Genomic DNA, 22,720 nt, shown 5'->3' on the forward strand with positions numbered 1-22,720 from the left:
TCTGGGGGCCAGTCTATTGCCCCCAGGGTTAGCATTTACCAGGAAAGCCATACACAATGGGGATAAGTCATTGCTGGTCTTACGAGATGGTGGCTTAACCGGCTTTTCTGGGTTTGCACAAGATGGCAGAGAATTTCTGTGAGGAGAGGGGTGACAATATGGCAGAGGCTGCTCCCCATCCCGACTATCTACCATGTGTTCCAGGACAAGAGCACTTGGTGCGGAACTCAGAGGAACAGGCTAAGGATCAAAAGGGTCTAGGAGGCCATTATCAGAGTGAGGCTTTAAGCCTTTCTACTCCTGGGCAGCGAGAGGACTCCCTTGTCGTGACCCAAGTCACTCCTCAACAAGGGTTTCCCAAGCTGGGTCACCCTTTGAGGTAGGAGGAGTAGGTGTCTTAAAAGGGTCTTTGCCGCCCCTAGATGTTCCTTCTGAGGGGCCAGGGGAGAAACAGGCTTTGAGGGCAGATAGGATTGGGTAGACCCCCAGAGGGGGGTCCTCTCCCAGGTTAATCTCCCTCTTCCTCACCAATTGTTCTGCGCGGTCCCAGGTGACCCAATCAAAAAGATTGGCAGCCACCAACCAGGGCGCAGCGCGTGTCAAGGTTTCTCAGACCTTTTCGGCCTGGGCATCCGAGAGCTCTAAACCTCGGCTTTTAAGCATGAATCTCAGTGCTTTAAGAGCTGGAGCATCATGCTCAGTGTGAGATTGCCCCATCTCTTCAGGGAGACCCTTACCTCAGAACTCGCTTGGCTTGGCTCGTGAATACTTTCACTTTTGGTGAACCGACTTCTTCGTGTCCCTGTTCGGGCGCCAGACGTCAGGGGTTTTAGTCCTCATTCCCTCTCGACCTGCAGGAGAGAGAGGGAGAGCACGCCCCGGCCAGGATGAGCCAAGAAAGGAGAGGGCCGACTGACCGCCCGCACCCAGCCCTCCCTCGCCGGAGGACAATCAGACGCATCAGGGAAACCAGTCAAGGCAGGAGCCCGTTTATCGAGGAAGTACACACAGCTAATATAGAGTACAGAAGCCAACCGGAACAAAGGGCAGTTGGGCAGGAAGGGCTCACGCGTGCCCATTCCATGGGCTGTAAGGGAAAGCATGAACTGTCCACGAGGGCGGAAGAGTCCTGGGCCTATCCTAGAGGTGGTCCCATTTTTCGTCACAACCCACAGCACCGCCTTCTGGCTAATTGCCAGGCGCCATCTTAGCCACATGTGGCCCCCGGACCAGGGAGCAGGTAGTAGCCTGCAAGTTAGGTTCCTTAGCGCCCCACATGGGAACCATATCTGGGGTCCTTCCTGAGTTTCCAAGACTATGTTATGTCCAGTTGCTGGATTCTGAATTACCCAGGTCACTTATATGGAAAATAGTACTAATGTAAGCAAGAATAAGCAGCCAGCCTAATAATAGCATCCTAACTAGGGTTTAAACGCCTTATCTTAAGTTTAAGAAGATTGTTCTTATGGCGAGTAACTTGCCACTTGGAGTTCAAATCCAGAATGAAGTCACTCCTCACAGCAAATGGGTCCACTGGCTTTGCCTGAGAGTAGTGGATTCAGGTGGCGATTCCATCAACCTTGAGAGCTGTGGGTGTTGTGAGGATCACCACGTATGGTCCCGTCCAGCGAGGTTGCAGTTGTTGGGTGCAGAGCAGGCTGAACTGTGTTGTCTGCAGGGCAGGCTGAACAGATGTTGGCTGCAAGATAGCCCACGCACTCAAACCCCCCCTCTATCTGGTCCTTTATCACCTGTTTGCCGCAAGTCTGAACATTCAACCCTGCTCAAGGCTGAACACTTAACCCCCCCTTGGGCCAACAAGGCAGCTTGCAGACCCAGAGGCCCCATTAGATTTGGACTATAAAAACTCCCTCCTGCCAGGCCCCCCCCCCTTGCTCTCTCTTTCTTGCTCTCTTTGTCTTTCTTGCACGCGCGCTATCTCTCTCTTGCTCTCTCCCTCCCCTCCCCTCCCCTCCTCTCCTCTCCTCTCCTGTTCTGTTCTCTTCTCTTCTCCTCTCTCTCTCTCTCTCTCTCCTTCTTTCCTTCTTTCTTTTCTCTTTGTTTTCTTTTGGTTGCTCTGAGTGTTGTGGTCACTTTTCTTTCAGCAGTGATTCCTGTCGATGTCTCTTTATGTAGACCCAGTCTCTGGGACGGAAGCTGAGTGGCTGAGGAGGGGGTCCTGTCTCGTACAGAGCTTTGAGGTGGGGCCACATGTCCTGGTGGGCTTGTTGTAGGGCTTTTAGGGAACGTAAGAGGTCAGAGTCATCAAATTCTACAAGCAGGTGCTCAGACAGGCAGGGGATTATAGGGGGGTGTGGGTATGCCAAACACAATTTCAAAGGAAGAGGCTCCTAATTTATAAGGGGAATTTCGTACCCTATACGTAAGGAAGGAGGGCTACCCAGTCTCTGCCAGTCTCCATGGTATGGTCAATAGGGTCTCTTTTAGGGCTCTATTCATTCTCTTTATTTGTCCTGAACTTTGGGGTCTGTAAGCACAATGCAATTTCCAATCTGCCCCAAGAATAGACATGAGTTCCTGGCTTACCTTAGACACAAAGGCCGGTCCATTATCCGACCCTACCAAGACTGGGAAGCCGTACCTGGGTAAGATGTCTTCCAGCAACTTTTTAACTACTACTTGAGCTGTCTCACGCCTAGTTGGAAATGCTTCTACCCATCCTGAAAGGGTATCTATAAAAACTAAAAGGTACTTATATCCGTATTTGCCAGGTTTTACCTCAGTGAAGTCTACTTCCCAATGGCTTCTGGTCTGTCTCCTCTTACCTGATTCCCAGGGTTGGTCATGCTGTGGCCCGCATTCGTCAGCTGGCAGGCCTTATAGGTAGTAATAATCTGCTGGATCTTGGAATTTGCATTTTTAATCTTTATCTTAGCATGCCTTAGTAGGTCCTGCATCTTTCTCTCACCCATGTGGGTGGAGCGATGCACTTTTTGTAAAATTCTATTGCCTAATTTTTCAGGTATTATCACATGACATCGTCAGTCTCCCCACCATCCATGAAGGCACTGAGTCACAGGCAGTTCTTTAATCCACTCTAAGTCCTCCTTGGAATATTGTGGCATTTATGGTGGACTTCAGGGTCCCGGGTCAGGCAGGTTGGCTATCATCACATCTCTCTTTGCGTGGCTATTCCCCGAGCGGTTTTATCCGCCAGATTGTTCCCTCTGGATACCATGTCCTTAGGTTTCTGATGTCCTGGAGTGGACAATGGCCAATGTCTTAGGCAACCTTAGGGCAGTAATGAGGGCCAATATCTCTTCTTTATTTTTTATAGACTTTCCCTCGGCTGTCAGTAGCCCTCTTTCTTTATAGATGGTGCCATGTATGTGGGACATGGTAAAAGCATACCGGCTATTGGTGTACACAGTCAGCTTTTTGTCTTTTCCCAGCGTTAGTGCTTGGGTCAAGGCTATCAGTTCAGCTCTCTGGGCTGATGTTCCTGTTGGGAGGGGCTCAGCCCGTACCACTTCAGTCTCTGTTACCACTGCCATGCCCGCATACCTCTGACCTTGTTGAATGAAGCTGCTCCCATCTGTAAACCAGATAAGCTCTGAATCTAGGCAATGGCTGGTCTTCTATGATGCCTTGGACCTGTGCTAGGATCTGTGCACAGTCATGCAAGGGAGCCTCCAAGTCGGGGTTGGGTAGCAGGGTCGTGGGATTGAGAGCTAAGGATGCCTGAAAGGTGATTCTGAGAGGGTTAAGTAACAGCCCTTGATAATGGGTGAGCCAGGCGTTGCTTAGCCATTGGTCCAGGGGTTGTTTTAGGATTCCCTCAATGGCATTGGGGGTGGTGGTGATATATAGCTCTTGTCCTAAGGTTAGTTTGTCAGCGTCCTTTACCACTAGGGCAGTGGCAGCTATCATCCTCAAGCAAGGTGGCCAGCTGGCCGCCACAAGGTCCAGCCTTTTTGTCAAGTAGGCCACTGGCTTCTTCCAGGGACCCAGGTACTGGGTCAGGACCCCTTTAGCAACCCCCTTGTGCTCATCAATGTACAGATAGAATGGTTTTGTGACATCGGGTAGCCCTAGAGCATTGCGGACAGCAATGCAGTCTTAATTTGATCGAAGGCCCTGCCCATCTCCGTGGTCCCCTGGAAGAGCTGAGTTTCTTTTGTGCCTTCGTACAGAGGCCTGGCTAATTCAGTAAACCCAGGTATCCACAGCCCGCAAAAGCTGGCATATCCCAGAAACTCCCTCATTCGCCTTGGGGTCCGGGGTACAGGGATTTTTAAAACTGTTTCTTTCCTGGCCTCTGTTAGCCAGCGTTGCCTGTCTTTTAACAGATACCCTAGGAATGCCACCTCAGGCTTGCAGATTTGAGCTTTCTTGGCTGAAACTCGGTAACCTAGGTCCCCCAGGGTCTGCAACAGGTCTCTGGTCCCTTTTAGGCACTCTTCTCTGGTCTGGGCTGCAACCAACAAATCATCTACATACTGTAAGAGAGTTAGCTCAGGGTGCTTCTTCCAGAACTCACCTAGGTCCTCATGGAGTGCTTCAACGAAGATAGTAGGAGAATTCTTGAAGCCTTGTGGGAGTCTGGTCCACGTTAGCTGTCCATTGATTCCGTTTTCCTTGTCCGACCACTCAAAGTCAAATAGTGGTTGACTCTTAGGGGCCAGGGGCAGACTAAAGAAGGCATCTTTCAGATCTAGTACTGTATACCGTTGCCTTTCAGGTGGCAGGGAGCTCAGGAGGGTATTCGGGTTAGGGACAGTGGGGTGAATGTCCATCACCCTTTTGTTCACCTCCCCCAGGTCTTGGACCTGCTGGTAGTCATTGGACTGAGGCTTTCAAATAGGCAGAAGCGGGGTGTTCCAGGCCGAGTGGCAAGACCACAGGACCCCCGAATCTAACAGTCGCCGAATATGGGGTTTATTCCTGCTCGAGCTTCCACTGACACAGGGTATTGACGAACCCTAGCCAGGTCCGCTCCAGGCTTTAGCTCCACTCCAGGCTTTAGCTCCACAAACGCTGCTGCCAGTGTTTGGCCAGACCCATGCCTCCTGTTTCCGTCCATGCCTCCGGGTACTCCTTTAGCCAATAGTCTATATCCTGATTGCCAGGGACGGGTTGTTGGTACAGTCTATATTCATCCTCAAAGGTCACAGTCAGTACCTGAATAGGCTGCCCCTGACCATCAGAGATTGTAGTGCCTCCGGGTTGAAAGTGAATTTGAGCTCCAATTTTTGTAAGTCTCTTCCCAACAGCTGGTAGGGGCCGTCAGGGATAACTAAGAACGAGTGGGACACCCGGCCCGTGCCTAGGTCCACTGTTCTTCAGGTAGTCCATGAACCTTTGTTAATCCCTGTAGCCCCCTGTACCCAAGAAGTCCTTTTAGATAATTTTCCATGTGGCTCCATCAATATGGAGTGTTGAGCTCCAGTGTCCACTAAGAACTCCATTGGAGTCCCCTCCACCTTAAGAGTTACCCTGCGCTCGGGGAGGGGAGCCGAACCTGACGCCCCTAATCTTCCTCTGTGTTAGTCACCAGAGCTGGGGTGCGTCTAGGGGAACGGGGTTCCAGCCCCATTTCCTTTTTCTTAGGGCACTCCCTTGCCCAGTGACCTGTCTCCTTGCAGCAGGCACACTGGTTTCTACGCAGTCGCGGGCCGATAGGTCAGTGCTGCCCCTGCTCTTGGTCTCTCCCCAGTTCCCCGAACTTTGCCTCGTTTCCCTTCCTTGTACTGCTGCTACCAACACCCTTGTCATTTCCCTGGTGGCATCCCTATTACTATAGACTCTGTGCTGTTGCCAAGAGATCCTGAACACTCTTACCCTATAGATTCTCTAGCTTTTGTAGTTGCCTTTTAATATCTGGAGCTGCCTGATGAACAAAAGCCATTACTACTGCTGCCTGATTCTCCGGAGCCTCTGGATCCATTGGGGTAAATTGTCTAAAGGCTTCCATTAACCTTTCTAGGGAGCTAGTAGGCGACTCCTGTTTCCCTTGTATTACTGTATAAACTTCAGCCAAATTAGTTGGTTTTCAGGCTGCAGCCCGGAGACCCACCATTAGAGTCTGACGATAGACCCGGAGCCTCCCCCTACCTTCTGCCGTGTTGTGGTCCCACTCAGCTGCGGGAACCTACTCAAGGGAAAAGCAGCAATAATCAGGTCAGGGTTGGCGGTAGGTTGCCCATCATCTCCAGGGACCAGTTTCCTGGCCTCCGTCTGGATTCTTTCCCTTTCTTCCGTGGTGAAGAGGCTACGGAGCAGTTGGTGGCAATCATCCCAGGTAGGCTGGGGAGTCAACAGAACACTGTCCAGGAGAGAAATTAAACTCTTTGGGTTGTCAGAGTAAGGGGGGTTTTGATTCTTCCAATTGTAGAAAACACTAGTGGAGAAGGGCCAGTACTGAAGTCTAGGGTTCCTCGTCTAGTCAGGGGGCCCTGTCTCCCTGAGGGGCAAGACCATGGTGATGTCAGGAGATTGAGCAGGGGACAGGGCGCGTTGGGCCCGCCCTTGGGTTCCCCCTGCTGGTCCTTCCAGTGGCCTGTCTGCTCTTCTTGCTCCTCCCCCTGCACCCCCCTTATCCGGCCAGTTAATAGGGTGCACATAGGGAGGGGGCGTGGATTCTGAGGATTCCGAGGATTCCGAGAGAAGCAGGTCCTTGCCCCCTTGGAGGACTGGATATAGGGGGGCTGACGGTCCGGTAGGTCCCAGGGTTTGTGGCCCAGAATCAACCTCTTTTGCCACAAAAATGTTGGCCTCGTGCCACATGTAAAAAGGGAGTTAGCCAATTAGGGGGGTCCTCGAGTAAGTCCATCCACACCAAGATATAAGGAATCTGATCTGGATGTCCCTCTCTTTTTGGATAAAAAGTCACATTCTTTACTCGGAGGATGGCACTTTTTCCAAAGGTCCCCTCCGGGGGCCACCCTACACCAAAGGTGGGCCACTTGGCAAAACAGAGAGTAACTAGCTTTCTTTTCTTTATCTCTATTCCCAAATTACGTCCTCTTTCCCTAATGACTGTAAAATGGTCAGTCAGTACAGTCAAAGAAGTAGTCTGAGTTTGCCCCATGTCTAGGTGAAAAGAGAAAACAGATACAATTATTCACAAAATCAAGATCGTAACACAGACGACAGACAGCAAATGCCTCGCGCTGTGAGCACCCTGAGGCCATTTCAAAGAGGATTTCAGAAGGCAGAGTAGATCTTCCGCTGCAGGACTCCCTTGGTGGCTTATGACCTGCAAGAATTCTGAGGGGGATTAGATCCCTTGCCAGGGTGTTGGGGTGGAGGCAGACAGGACAATACAAACACAGATAGCACAAAATTTGCATCGCAGCCACAGAATTCGCAGCGCGTCGTGGATTGCTACCCAGAAACTAAAAGCAGAGGCGGACCGCGGATCCATCAGCTACAAAATACATTACCAAATACTTCACGGAATACTTTACTAAAGGCAATCCACTCAGAACCCAAAGGGGCTGGGGACATCTCCCACAAACCCCGTCGGCTGCCCTTCGGTGCATCCACCTGGACCTTTTGCCGACCACACAACACAGAACCAGAACCTGCAGGCAACCAGAGTACAGAAACTTACAGATCGGCAATGCCTTTACTCACCGGCCGGGTTCTCATCACCTCTCGATCGGGGTGTCTGGGTAAGCTTATAAGAGGGATCCCAGACGAGCCCCCATCTATTATGCTTGAATTTGGGACCCCCCAAAAGACCACCAGAGACCAAGATCGATGTAAGCAGCAAAGAGGTGTTTATTGCAAGCTACCTCGGTCCTCCGCACGCACACAGCAACTGGTGATGCTGAGAGGCCCGAGCTCAGGGTTTGCAGCAGTTTTATACACTCTTTGGGGAAGGCAGGGATCCCACATACATCATAGCATCTCAAATCATCACACACCACGGGAAAATCAAACAAGAACTCTAAAACATGATTAGCATATCAAGTGGCGGGAAAAATTTAGAAAGGATTATTGGTTAGTTCAAGGGGTTGACACACTTAAAAATGATCGGTTTAAACCATGAGGGTGTCGCAAGGGGGGTATGTGCCAAGCTGCAGGGCTTCTAGTTTAGATATTGGTCACCACACCTAGGTGAGGCCATCTGGAATTTCAGATATTTCGATATCTTGGCCTCTCTTAGGCCATCACCATCTGCAGCTTTTCTGAGAACTGTTTTCACAGTGTTTTCCTGTGGTATTTTCCTGACTTTAGGACTGCAGTAGGTCAGGGGTTAAGTTTCAGAGCAAAATGAGGTCCCAAGTAGAATGAGGTTGCTTAGGTCTTCCATTTGGAAAGAAAAGAAGAACCCCATTTCATCTTTACACCGAAGTTTAGATTTAATTGAGTCTAAAGTTTTCATTTTAGCCATGATAGTTAGAGAAATGAACATCTTCAATAAATAGTGAGCAACTACTTTGTGATACAGTTTTAAATGTTGCAGACAGAGTCTCTGCCCTCAAGTAGTTTGCATCCTAGAGAATAGATAAATAAGTAACCACATAGTATGGGTTTCAATAAATTCAGTGTAGAGAAATAAAGTAGGGTATGAAATGGAGAGAACTTCCTGGGGGATCAGGAAGCTGGATGGTTCTATAGATAGTCCTAAACGTCTCACAGATAAATGACCATTGAGTGCAGATTGAAGTGAAAAGGAAGCCATTCAAAAGTCTAGGAAAATTGTTCCTAGAAGAAACACAGGTGGAAGTCAGAGCATGCTGGTTCAGCTGGGTACCCGCAAGGGGCTGGCCTGGCTGGATGGGGCAAGAGAGGGGAGACAAGAGGAAGGGGAAGTCAGGGCTGTGGGGAAGCAGATCCTTATCCCCCATGTAACGCTGTACCTTCGACTCCAGTGGGGTGTGAGGGTTTGGGGCAGGGGCATGACACCAGCTGCTTTAAAAGGATCCCTGGACTATTGTGGCATAGCAGAAAGGGGCTGGGACAGGGAATTTCAGGGAGAAGACTTGAGACTTGAAGAAACCCTAGGCTGATCTGATCACAGAAAAGGAAGCTGCAGGTTGGGAGCAACAGGAACACAGTCACACATGACTGGGAAGGGCAGGTGGAGAGTCCCTGAAGAGCAGACTGGGAAGCGAACTTCTAGGTTCCTGCAGAGGGGATGGCTTGGATGAGTCGAGGCCAGAGGCAACGTCAGACTTGGATAAGGAGAAGAGAAGAATTCGGGCTTTGAAGAAGAATATTTTATTCGTGTATACTAAAGACCCTAAACAATTTTGAAATAGAAAATTCACTTTAAGGAACAGTAAAATGCCTGGTCCCTCATGCTTCAGTTATGCCTTTCTGTCCACATAAAGAAATTGGTGTATACACATGGTTTCTTGTACCTGTTGAGGCTCCGCTGAGAATCCCAGATGTATGATGTGGCACTTCCAGTGCATACTCACGTGTCATCTGACTTGAGCAGCTAGAGAAAACAGAAAGAAGAGGTATTAACTCACCTATTTGCAAACTGGAGAGATTTATTTAAACCTACACGGGTTGGCGCCGGGCCTCAAATCCAGGCGTCCCACCGCCCACTATATTAGTCTCCTTGCTCCCCCAAGTATAGTTCCTGGCCCAGCAGCACCAGAATCCCTTAGGTGCTTGTTAGAAATACACAACTGCACCTGCCCCCCGAAACTGGAACTTATGAACTGAACCCCAGAGAATTCCCAAAGTGCTAATCTAGGGTACGTCCCTTGGACCCTCATTTAGCTGTAGATCCCAGGAGATGTGAGGGGGACAGACATTGATCTCTTACCAGATATGACTTTTTTTTTTTTTTTTGCTTTTAAACATGTATCTTTTCTCCTATCTGCTAATGTTTGCCATCCTTCTGGTATCTTAATTCTGCCCCTGCCACACTTCCCTGACAAACTTCTAACAAATAATGGGAAGAAGCTCACGTGTGCACAAGGTCTTTGTCCTGTAGACCCCCATCTTAAATTGGTTCAGGCAGAGCTAAGATGCTAACCGCATGTTCTCCTTTTAGAGGACCCATCCTGTGTGGATCTCTTCAGCTGGTGCCACCTCGTTCCTCAGCACGGTGTCTGCAACCACAAGTTCTATGGTAAACAGTGCTGCAAGTCCTGCACCAGGAAGAGCTGATCTCCACGTCCTCCTTGACGGCTTCCTGCCAGGGTCTCCCCTTTCAGCCTCCAGCCAGGAAACGGAGCACTGCTAGCCACCAGTGAGCTGGTGCAGGGTCGAGGAGTGGGCAGGTTGCCGTCGGATTCCATCCCCAGAAGCACACGGTACTCTGAAGCACTTGAAAATAGAAAGCGATGACAAATCTGACTTGGAAACAAAAAGAAAGAGAAATCTTTGATTTGCACTGTTAACGTGAAAAGCGAGGCATCACACTGAGGTATGTTGGATTTTAATTTTGACACTGTGAGACGAGCCCTCTGGAACTTCAGAGGATTCAGTGGCAAAGACATCTGTTTGAAAGAGGTCCTGGTAAGGCCTCAGGTCCAATCAGACCTGGATGGAACACCTTGCCTGTGACTTGGAGTTCACAGTTTTGACTCTGACTGTGAACACCCAAGCCAGGAGTCATCTCAGAAGCCAAACGGTGCTCACCATTGTGCTTGCTGCTGGACTGGCAAGCTTCATGTTACGTTTATTTAGTGTGTGTGTGTTGTTTATTATTTTGTTTAAAGTATATTCTGCTTTATAGAGAAAAGTCTCCAAGACTAAAATTAACAACTTGAAAAGTGTTCAAAGGATTATTCTGGAAGGAGGATGATGCAGACTATTTAAAAATCTCCATGTGATTGAAATTCACACTCGGGTGGAAAAACATCTCATCCAAGGCAAATACCACTGCCTTCTTTGCACGGTCCCCCTCCCGAGTTTTGGTGCTTGCTGAACAATTCCGTGGGAGGCTGGAACCGGCTCTTTGGGGGTGAGTGGTTCATTTCTGGTAAATATCTAGGGCGAGCTAAATGGCAGAACAGCCACGTCCCAAGGAGAGGAGCACGTCATTCATACTGCTGTGTACATATTATCAGAATGCTTGGAAAATTGAAGGCTGCTTGTGGCTTTTCCTGCCAATAGACAAATTTTAAATTTGCCCCAGGATTTAGTTAACAAGGGGAAAAAAAAAACACAGTGGCAAGAGAAAAGCCTACCAGTCTTCTTGCTGCATTATTAATAAATCACAATATGCCAAGACCCTTCAACAAATAAGAGTATTTTCATAGTGTTTCAGATGAATTTTCAGTCAGCAGAAGCCAGTTGTTGTTGGGCATTAATAAGCTTAAAATTGTTCTCAATTGGAAAAACACCACACTGTTTTGCCAAAACCAAAGTAACTTACAAGACTGAACCCCCCTGTAATTTTTTTTGAGAAGTGGTTATAAAGGGCATATTTGTATGATGCTACTCTATTCAACTTCTTTGATGAATGTAACCCAATTTTACTGCTTTAAGAAGTCTCAGTTCAGTCAAGGATTAGCCAGCTCAGCATAACCAACTAGACCGTGCTTGGTTAAATTTAGCAGCATCCTTTGTTCCCATACTAATTAAAATCATGAGTTCTTGAATCTCAGAGAAAGAGCGATTGGGAGCTTCTCTCCACCCACTGGCGTGGCGGCCAATTTATCCCGAAATAAAAATGGTTCCACAGCACCACCCTCGTGCCCTCCAAAAAAAAAAAAAAAATGGCAAGTTATTTGTGTCTTTATATAATTATCATTTTGTTATTTTATGGAAAAAATTAATTTATTAATAGCCTATTATGTGTTATCACTTGCTTCACTGAGGAAGTGGTATTCTGAGGAAAAATGTTGAATAAAACCCTGGATTATAGAGAAAAGTCAAAAAATATATGTGTAATATTTAATTATTTTATAAGTTTTATAATAAAGTATTCTGTTTCTTTATCTTTGAAACTTGTTAAGTTCTTGAACGAGAGTGGGAATTCCGTTTATTTCCAAGGTCACTTAACTGTACAAATGTGGGTCAAAAAATCTCAAAGGAACTTCGTTGAGAGAAGGAAAATGTTAATGACTTTTCCTCTTTGGGTGAGAGGAAATCCAAATGGAAAAGGTTGGAGTAATTGTGTTCTCCTGTATAGGCTTGTAAACATTTATTTATAGAAATCATCTGAGACAAAGCTACCATAATGAATTGTTAGTCCTCTCTGAAAGGCAGCCTGGTAAAATTTTTGCAAAAAAAGGAAAGAGGAGGGAGGGAAGAAGAAAGAAGGAAGAAAAAATAAGGAATTGTTTTTGAAATTTTGAATCATCAGACCAATGGAGAATAAAGAACTGTTTAGACAAAGTAAATCCAGTTGATCTAAATACACGGTACTTTCCCTGGTATCTCGGTTGCAACACAACTCATATGCACAGCCCTCGTATATATTTCAGGACTTCATCTGATTATCACTACTTAGCAAACAAAAATAAACTATGGTTAAGAATGGAAAATGAAGCTGGTGACCGGGGAAAATGTCTTTGTAGCATTTGGTAATATTATTAGAAGCAACTAGATTAGTGTTCAGTGGGTGTCAGGTACTGTGCTAAACCCTTTATATACACTGTCTCACTTAATCCCCACAACGGCCCAGTAAGGAAGATATCATTACCCTTAGTTTGCTGAAGAGGACTTTGGGATTCAGAGAGATTATATATTTGGCCCCAGAATCAATGGTCAATTTGTGATGGGGTCAGGACTTAAAATTAGGCCCACCAGGGCTCTCCTGTCGCTAAGCTGAATTCCCCTGGAGAAGACAGACAGTTCTTTAGAAGTCTCATGGCCTCTGAGATGCATGTGAATAGAGTTTGGCAATAAATGATTTAATGACAAATTATGGGCAGAGCCAGGAATTTAAGATGAGAAATAGGGGATGGGAGGTAATAAATTCCCACCAAGCCTACCTTTTCAACAAAGGATAAAGACTCGTTGCATATTTAAGTCTTCATTCCCTAATAACTGCTTCTCTCTGGGATGATAGTATTTCCCGGACAATAGCTCTGAAGTGTCTGGAGCATGCAACTCCATTAGGATGGAGAGAGCTCATCGGAATGCTCCTGGTGTGGGTTCCGTATGTTAAGGGTGGAGACAGATGATCCCACAGCTGAGTCTCATGCAAGGACTGACTTATGGAAGGAAGCATTATTCCTAGATGTGACATGAAAAGGTCATGGATTTATGGTTTTAGCTTAGAAAATATAGAAATATGCACAAGGATTCCATGCTCTGCCTTACCCCATCTTTCCCCTAAGATCTGAACTCCTTGAAAACCTCTGTGGTCTCCATTGGTACGAGGCTCTGAGCACGTACTTACAGTCACCCCTGAATTCAGATGAGAAGACCACAGGCACATGGAAAGTGAATCTCAAACTGCTGTCACTCATTTGCCATGATAAAACACACATCACCTCTATTTTAAGATTTATCCTTTTTTGTTAGTGTTTTTGGTACCAAGGATTGCACCCAGGGACATTCTACCACTGAACCACATCCCTAGCCCTTTTTATTTTTTGAGACAGGGTCTTGCTAAGTTGCTTAGGGCCTCACTAAGTTGCTGAGGCTGACTTTGAACTTAAATCCTACTGACTCGGCCTCCTGAGCTGTTAGGATCTCCTGAAAAGATGTGCCTTTTAAGTAAACTATGTTGCTCTTTAAATATTGTCTTTAGAGCAGACTTTGCATAATTCCTTCACGTGAAAAACATATATTACAGGGTACATACAGAAGGCAGCCATAAAAGCTTAATAAATATTAATATGATATTTTTAATTTAAACATATTCCCCGTAACTCCCATCTGAAAAATTAATTCCTCTTAAGAATAATTGCACTGAATAGTAGCATAGTTCCTCAAAAACATTCAATTCAGCATCACCAAGCTTGGGATAAACGTGGAATTTTCTTTTGATAAAATTTTCTTGCATCCCAATTCACATTTGCCCAGGGAAAGGGCAGATTATATCCACGTAATTATATTTTGTTGCTAGAGTTGGACATGGGAGATCATGTGACTTTCATTCAATGAATTTTTGTGTAGAGAAGACAAGGCATAAATAGCACATGTTCTTATCCATGTGTGCCCAGCTATGTCAGTTTATGCAAAGTTGTAGCAAATTTCCTCCCCCATTCCTGCACTACCCTCCCATTTGAATATCATAGAGATGTGCACGTGTATCCCTACATGTCCCTAAACTAGCTTAATTGGGGTGGGGGTCATAGCCAAGTTCATAGTCAGGTACTTCAATAAGCAACACATTGTATATAATTCTTGACTGGTGTAATGACAAAGGAAAGTCAGGGGTTGTATCTGTCATCCTTAGAGGGATGAGAGAAAGGCAGAGATGCCTGGCACTGGGAAACCCTGTAGGCCTTTCTCCCAACCCCTCTGTTTCAACCCCTCTTCTCTTCCTCCTCTCTTAGGGACAAGAAGGGTATCACGATATTGCCTGGTGCTGCATCCCCGTGTCCACATCATATGTTGGAAGCATGAGCCTAGATCTTCCTCCTCCTCCTCAGCCCTCCCTCCTGAGGCTAATGGCCTTTGTAGAGCTGGTGGATAAACACAGTGGCCTCTTTGCTATGATGGGTTCACAGAACCTTGAGGAGATGGTCTTTGAGGGTAAGCCAGGGCCAGGGGCTGTCCCTGCTGAAGACAGGGCCCAGGCTCCCTTCTGCCTATGGCTCCCTCCTCTCTCTCCTGTGACTGAGGTAAAGGAAGAGCCGTCAGTGCCCCATGCAGAAGGCTTGGCTGGCTCTACCTGGGGCCCTGCAGACAATCATTCCACATATTAGGGGCTGAGTTTCTCCTCTTTTTTTTGGAAAGAGAGTCCCCATGTCCCTTGAAAGCCAAGATGGACCTAGAGTTAGTCTTAAAAAAAATGGTTTCTAAATAACTGGCTGTATCAGAATCACCTGAGGGTCTTTCATCCATAAACTTCCCAGGTCCCTTTCAAGAAATCGAATGTGTTAGGCCTGGGGGTGAGGGCTGGGAATTTTTATCCTGAAAGGCAGTCATGTTTCTGTAAGGACCAGCTCATTTTGGAAATACTGGTCTAAGGCAAAGAAAGGAAGTGCCTTGGGTTTGTCTTTCTAGTTAGACAAAGGACCCCCCTACCCCCACCCCCGGCTTGTGCCAACCTACTCAGCTGTGCTGAGGTTGGCCAAATTAGGCAACTGATGCAGGGGCCTTTGCTTGGCCCATGTGTGTGTCCCCCGGAAGGCCTTTGTTAGACAAGGTAAGGATTCATGGGCAAGGACCCAGTCACCTGGTCCTTGGTCATCTTTCTGTTTCTTCTCACTTCCAAGCACATCCGTGGCCACACTCCAGGTTTCGTGGCTGGACCACTGGCTGATTCTCTCAGTCAAGTACCCACACGCAAGAGCTACAGTGCTGTTTTCTTTTCTTCTGAGGGGCATGGTAGAGAAGCCAGCGCAGTGCTCATCAGAACATGTCTTTGGCACATAACTCCCAGGGCCTCAGGTGTGTGTTTATGGAGAAATCTGCAGCTCATGAAAGCCCCCGACTCCCAGTCAGGGCTGCCCTTCTACTTCCTGCCCTATTTCATTAGATGCCAAGAAACGAATTAACCATTTTTCCAAACGGTGCCAGCTGTCGCCCTTCCTAACACATTGCCAGAAACTCATGGGCTGACACAACTGAACAGAATGGTAACTTCAGCTTTTATACAACAGCAGAAAAAAGTCTTAAATGACATGGGGAAGAGCTCCTAGAACAATGCTTTTGGCCACATAAAGCGTAAACAAGTTAAATTCGTGGTGCATGCTCTCCGGGGCTCTGATCTGGTTAATGGCTAAACTGATTAATTCACAGTTTTTGTGTTTTGTTTTTGTAAAGATTGGTTCCAGATATTTAAAACATAACATGTTGTCCATTTATTTATCTGCATAGTCCAAAACCAATGAAGCAATCACTGTTACTGTATTCAGCAAATTTCTTCTTTTGTTAGGACATCTTTATTGTCCAAACTTTTTATCACTTGCAGCCTGGTCTACTGAAGGGACAGACACTTCAAGTTTTCTTCGAATTAGTATTTATTTTCAGGATCAAAACCTCTCTGTCATGCTGAGTTACATCCACCCTTTTCTAGTGTGGCCTGCCTCAACGTTTTATTGTGCATTAGTTAGCATATTTGCTAACTAATATACATTCATTCTTTCAACAAAAGAATTTATTGTGCATTATTGTGCATCGGCTGCCGTGTGAAATGCAAACATGGAAAATTGCTTTGTTTCTGACCCAAACTTTATATTCAAAATCTAGAATGCTTAACCATGCAACAGATAGATAATGGCCCCAGGTCACAGAGTCCTAAAGATTTTTTTTTTTTAAACTCTTACTTTTGTATTCATCCTAGTCAACATTTGATAAGCTCTGCTTGGAGTCTGCTCTGGTCAGCATCACATATAAGCACCAGGATGATGCAAAGGGGTGTCTAATGCCCTCCCCAAAATAATTAAAATTACAAAACAATAGCATTACGCACAAGAGTCTGCTTGGAAATGAATGAATAGGAATCAAGAACAGGAAGATAATCTAGGGATTGTCTCTCCTATTTCACAGATCTAGAAACTGAGACCCCAATTTTTTATGACCTATCCTAAAGTTACCCAGTGAGTTAACAGCAAGGCCACATCAGTCATGATTTTTAGGCAAGCTTACTTTTCATTGTATTATAAAATATTTATTTTTACTTGACAGGCAAACACTGAGCTTAAAGACAACTTAATAAGTAGCGAGTTTCAAATAGAAACCTAGCAAGAAACTGTTAGAAAGTTCGTAAATGTATGGGATGTCAACTTATGTTTCCTTCCTCTGAGATAAAGACTCTGGCACCACAAAAAGTCTGAAGAATGTTGTCATCATCCCTCTGCGTAGAGAGAGGGTGACCACATGAGAGTACAAATTTCTAAAAGTATCTGGCCTATTCCCTTTCCAAAAGTCTGATATCTTCGGGGAATTAAGCGATTGCTTTTCCCAAGCCAAGAATTAATAACAGTGTTGAATGTTGCAAGATTCTATGAATGTACAAAAATCACAAGATTGGACACTTTCAAGGGATGAATTGTACGGCATGCATATTCTATCTCAATAAAGTGGTTTAAATAAAACTATGTGGAAATAAGGGCTGTCGGTCGTCAGGCCCGTTGTTGTGATGTTATTGAAGGTTAGGGACCTGTCACAGGTGAGTCTTTTCTCCTAGACAAAAACCAAAATTCTGAACTTCAGATGAAGAAAACAGCGGAGATAATGGGGGCCAGCCGTGCAGTCACACCATCCTCATTCAACCTGCGTTTTAAGAGTTTGGCAAGAGCAGCTCCATCTGCATTTATAGCCACCTCCATCCCACAGGAGATAAAAATATCCATGAAAAGACTGAGATTGAAAAGGGTGGAGGGCGAGGAAAACTAATTTGTTATCACTCCTTGCTCCTAGACACATTAAAAGAGAGGCGAAGAAAAAGGTATCCTGGGGGAAAGAATTTCGGACAGAGCCTTCTTGTGGATTTTATGACACCTTTAAAAAAAAAAAATCTGCTTTGAGTCCTCTGATGAAATTTTAATATTTTGCTTATTTTCATATAATTTTCCTAGGACCTACTTAGAAAACCAAGAATAACAATGTAATAAAATGTTAGAGTTCCCAAGGGCCAGCCACAGGAGTGCACAGAGCAGAGAGAAGCAATGAGGAGGTGACAATTATGTTAAAATGGGTGACGTTAATGCACACCCGCTGTGTACCAGGGAGAGGCTTGTCTTATTCCACATACTAATCTGCCTTCGTGGGGATTACAGTTCATGGATATAGATGAACCAAGGAATCTCACAGATACTCACAGAATCCCAGCCAGGATAAGGCTGAGCAGGAGAGGCATGAGACTGTAGCCAACATACCCTGTGCTCTACCCATCCCTGCTTGCGTCCCTTAGGCATTTTCTTGCACATGGGCCTGTGTGAATTTATTCCCAAAGCTAGCACGTGCATTCCTTTTTCCAAGGGCATGGTTCATACTATTAGTACCTACTTTGCCTTCAAACAGAAAACCACAAGCATCTGGAAATTTACTCTCTTTCCAACCTTATGCGGACTATCAACAAGGATGCCGACCGTGACTGACCCAGCAGGAGTAACTGTGGTAGCTAGAATTGATTTCGGTGCTATATACAGTACTGTTCACTAAAGGGGAGCACCTGGCTCATAGTAATATACAACAAGTGACAACTGCAAAAGTGACCAGAAGAAAAGAAGGTAGCTAAGGAGATTTTGAGGGTCAAAGAAGTGTTTTATGTATTGGGGAAAAGCTTCTTGATATTTATTGGTAGGAATGAGGTTTTTTGTTTTGTTTTGGATAGGACCCCAAAAGCACAGACAGCAATTAATAGGGTTAATAGCCAAAATGTGTAAGGAATCCATACAACTAAGATAAAAAAGATTTTAAAATGGGCAAAGAACCTAAACATATTTCTCAATAGAAGATATATAAATGACCAACAGATAAAAGATGTTCAACATCACAAATCATCAAAGAAATGCAACTCAAACCCCTTATCCAAAGGACAAAAGATAATAAGTGTTGGTGAGGATGTGTAGAAAAAGGGACCCTTGTTGGGGTGGGGAATATAAATTAACAATTGCAGAAAGAAGTATGTAAGTTCCTCAAAAAAATAAAAATGGAACTACTGTATGATTCAGTAGTCCAAATTCTGGGTGTACATCCCAAGGAGATTAAATCAGTATGTTGAAGAGACATGTGCACTCCTAATGGCCACTGAAGCAGTATTCACAAAAGCAAAAGTATGGAATCAACCCAGAGGGCCACGGACAGATGAATGGATATGGGAATGTGGTACACAGACACATACTGTGGAATGTTTGTTATTCAGCCATAAAAAGAAGGAAATCTCAACATTTGCGACAACATGAAAGAGTTTATAGGACATTATGCTGAGTGAAATAAGCCAGACCAAGAGAAACACTACTGAATGACCTAAAATAGTCAAACTCAAAGGAGAGTAGTGCTTTCCAGGGAGACTTTGGCAGACAAAATGGGGAGAAGCTGGTCACAGTGTCCAAAGTTCAGTTACAGGACGAATAAGTCCTGGAGATTCAATGTATAGCACAGTGACCACACTTTTCATGATGCAAGAGGAAAGATGGAAAGAAAATGGTTCCTATGTAAGGCGAATGGTATGCTAATCAGCTTGATTGTGGTAATCATTTCAAAATGTATACATATATCAAAACATCCATTCGTGCCCGTTAAATTTATACAACATCTATTTGCCAATTATACTGCAATAAAGCTGAAAAAAAGGAGCTTTGTGGCTTTGAACCTTTTCAGAAAATAAGCTGACAAGCAGGTTCACTCTTGGCCTAGATCTCATGAGGCCCTGGGTCATCTGAAGCTCAGCTGCCAGCCCCTGGCCAGGTGCATGTCTGAGGTCCACAAAAGACGGAGAGTTGGCAGCCGGGCAGCAGCCAGCTGCCAGCCCCCTCCTTTCCCCAGAGTGGGAGGAAGTTGGTTCCTGTGTGACAATTAATTAAATCCTGACTGGGTGGGCATTTCTAACGTGTTTTCCAGTGTTACTGTCTTGCTAGCAGAGTTCATAACTGAACTGCAGCCAGCCTCCGTTGGGGAACAGGAAACCACCTTTGACTGGGGCCAAAGTACTTGTTCTGTCTCCAAATGTAGTCACCCAGGTAGAGATCGCACTTGGAGGTCAGCCTGTGATTCTCAATACATCAATTGTTTCTGCCCACCTCCCCTCTGCAAAGTCCGGAAGACATGGTGAAGTTAACAGGCTGCTCCGCTGTATTGTCTATTTGGAAGGCACACTCTGGGTATTGTCTGCTAGCACAAAGGGGCTTTCAGAGTTGCCTTGTAAAGGATTGCTTTTCGGAAGATTATGTTTTAGAGTTAGGTGTCTCAGTATTCCCAGTACAAAGTGGCAGGGAGATTTAGCAGCTATCTAGATAATCTTATCAAACCAGAGAATTCAGACTCTGGTTTTACTGCCTTGAAGTGAAGTAGCCATCTCGTTCAGCTCCCTCCCACAGAGAAAAGCAGGCTGAGGATTACTAAGCCCCAAATACCATCCTAGTCACTTAGTGCTTTTTCCTTTAATTCTCATATCAAATCACTGCTTATCACTGCCTCACTTTTGAAGAGAAGGAAATGAACTTCAGTCAGGTTAAATAACTAAGTAAAGTCACACAGAAAAAAAAAAAAAAATATATATATATATATATATATATANTATATATATATATATATTTAGAATACAGGTCTGTTTCAGGCAGAACAAACAACAAAAAATAACTTTCTACTTGATAAAGAGAGGAACCAATTTAAAAAAAAAAAAAAAGCCAATGGTAAGGTATGTTTAAAAATTGACCTGTATCATCCTCTTGGGGTTTGGTCATATAAGCTTCCTGCAGAACAAATCCTAAGCAGACAAACCTTAGAAAAATGTGGAAAGCAAATGCTGAAAGACTGAAGAGTAAATACAGCAGGCTTGTGGCAAAGGAGTCAATGTGGAGAGGCAAACAGCAACAGGGTAAGGTTCTCGTCTTGTCTGTTCCCTTTCTTTCCCTGTCTCTTCACTTCCTGTTTTTCCTTATTAGTAGCTTAATCCCGAAGCCACGCCATAGGCCCAGAACAGCTTCTGGGTGAGAGCAAGATTCCTGATGGGGTTCCTGGATGGAGAAGCCAGGGAAAGGAACCCCAGGCATCCTGACCGATATGAAAGCAGAATCCATCATGGAGGATGTCCAGAAAGGCATTTCCTAGTTCAGAGTGTGGACTCCATACAAATATCTGACCACACCACTCACGGATAAGAAAGACTCAAAGCAGAACAGTAAATGCTTGAAGTACTGAACTGAGATTTAAACTAACTCCCACAGTAGGAGGGACAGAGCTTACGTTTTGCATTGGATCTAACAAATTGCTGAAATAAAATCATCATTCTTCAGAGGAACATAAGGGAACCCAGAGTCTTCACAATAGAATATGCACTGCACCCAGAATATAATCTATCAATATTTAACAAGACTAAAACTATTAAAAATGACACATTTCTAGGGGAAAATATGATCAACACATGCCAATTTAAACTGACCAGATGTTGGGAGAATCCAGATGGTTAAAGTTAGATAAGAACTTTAAAGAAAATGATAGAGCAATCCTTCAAGATGAAAGGGAAATATACTCACAATGAAGGGGGAAAGTCAGCAGGTAAATATAAAACAAAAAAGAACCAAATGGAAATATTATAATCAATAAATATAATATTGGCAATAAAATATTCACTATCCAGAATTAATGGAAGAATAAGACAAAGGAAAGAGATGGTGAACTGGAAGAAAGAGCAATGGAAAATATCCAGTCTGAAGAGAGAAAGATAAATGCTTGAATGGAAAATAAAAAAAGAGCAGATGGGAGGGTGGAATAGGATTTCCAAAAAAACCTTCATAAAAGCAATGAGAACTCTGGAAAAATAGATTCAACTCTCTCAGAACTCTAGTAATTAACCAGAGACTTGCAACATTGCACGGGGCATTTATTGAAGAAAAATAACTGTATATTTTAAGTTTTATGGTGTTTTTTACTTGGTCTACTTCCATTTTCCTCTCTTCGGCAACATGCAAGTCTGGACAACCTAGACTTTGTCATGATGAAAATCAACAACCTGGCAGCTGGAAGGAACAGAATGGTGTTGGGGTCCTTCAAAGCATAATTCCCAGAGGAGTGTTATTATTTGACCTTGGTATTATTATTTGACCTTGTTATTATTTGACCTGGTGGTTTCCCAGAAAACCCCACTCAAAAGGCTTGTCTCCAATTAACCCCAAAGAACAGTCTTCTTCTTTGCAAGTATTTGTCAAAAACAACCAGTAGTGATTCATTTACACCGTGAGTGCCTGAGCTTGTGATGACAGTTGAGGAAAACAACTGGCTAACCAAGAGTCTTAGAAGATTCTAGAATGAGATGTCCATGGGGCTTCGAAAAGCTCTGACATATTCCAGGGATTCTAGAAGGCCATGCACGTGTGTGGGGCTGAGCACATGCGCAGGGCTGTGAACATGTTTAGGGACTCCCTGAACATGCCTACCTACACTGACCTGGAGGCTCCCCCCACAAGCAGCAGACAGAGGCTAAGGCAGAGCTGTAACTACCTGCTGGGTCCTGAAGGCACACTGCCACCTGCAAAGAGACCTTGCAGCAAGACTGGGATGTTTGTATTTTCTGTTTACATGTATATATGGAAGTATCAGCTCAATCACCAGTGATCACTAAGCTGACAATGTGGAGAATTCAGACCACACATGACAAACAATATAGACCTACAGAATTTGTCTAGGAACATTGCTGAACAAACTAACAAATAGCAGTAGAAGCAGCCCAGAAAGGGAACAAACAATTTCCAAAGTGCCATATTTGCTAAGTTGTAAAATTTCTAACAACATATATATATGTTATATATGAATGTTATATATATATATATATATATATATATATATTATATATGAATGACAAGGAAAAAAACAAAGTATGGTTGTTGCAGTGGGTAGTTGTAGTTTCTATTGCAATCAATAGAAACTGTCCACAACACAGTTTGATTAGCCATTTAAATATGAAATCAGCTCTTTTAAGTATTTCAAAAATGAAAGAAAATTGTATGTAAATAATTCACAATAGCTAACTACGGAACCAACCTAGGTGGTCCTT

General features: G+C 44.7%; 1 protein-coding gene across 2 annotated transcripts in view; it reads left to right on the plus strand.

Moving 5' to 3' along the window:
• The window catches only part of Adamts18 (ADAM metallopeptidase with thrombospondin type 1 motif 18), a 135,133-nt gene extending 123,257 nt beyond the window's left edge, over window positions 1-11,876 (plus strand). For both annotated transcript variants that reach the window (XM_048792356.1, XM_048792355.1), the window contains exon 21: window positions 9,983-11,876. In XM_048792356.1, coding sequence (XP_048648313.1) covers window positions 9,983-10,098 — 116 coding nt within the window. In that variant the 3' untranslated portion in view covers window positions 10,099-11,876. The remainder of the gene's footprint in view (window positions 1-9,982) is intronic.
• Window positions 11,877-22,720: the final 10,844 nt, after the last annotated feature.

This window comes from Marmota marmota, unplaced genomic scaffold (assembly GCF_001458135.2).
Source record: "Marmota marmota marmota unplaced genomic scaffold, marMar, whole genome shotgun sequence".
Taxonomy (NCBI): Eukaryota; Metazoa; Chordata; class Mammalia; order Rodentia; family Sciuridae; genus Marmota; species Marmota marmota.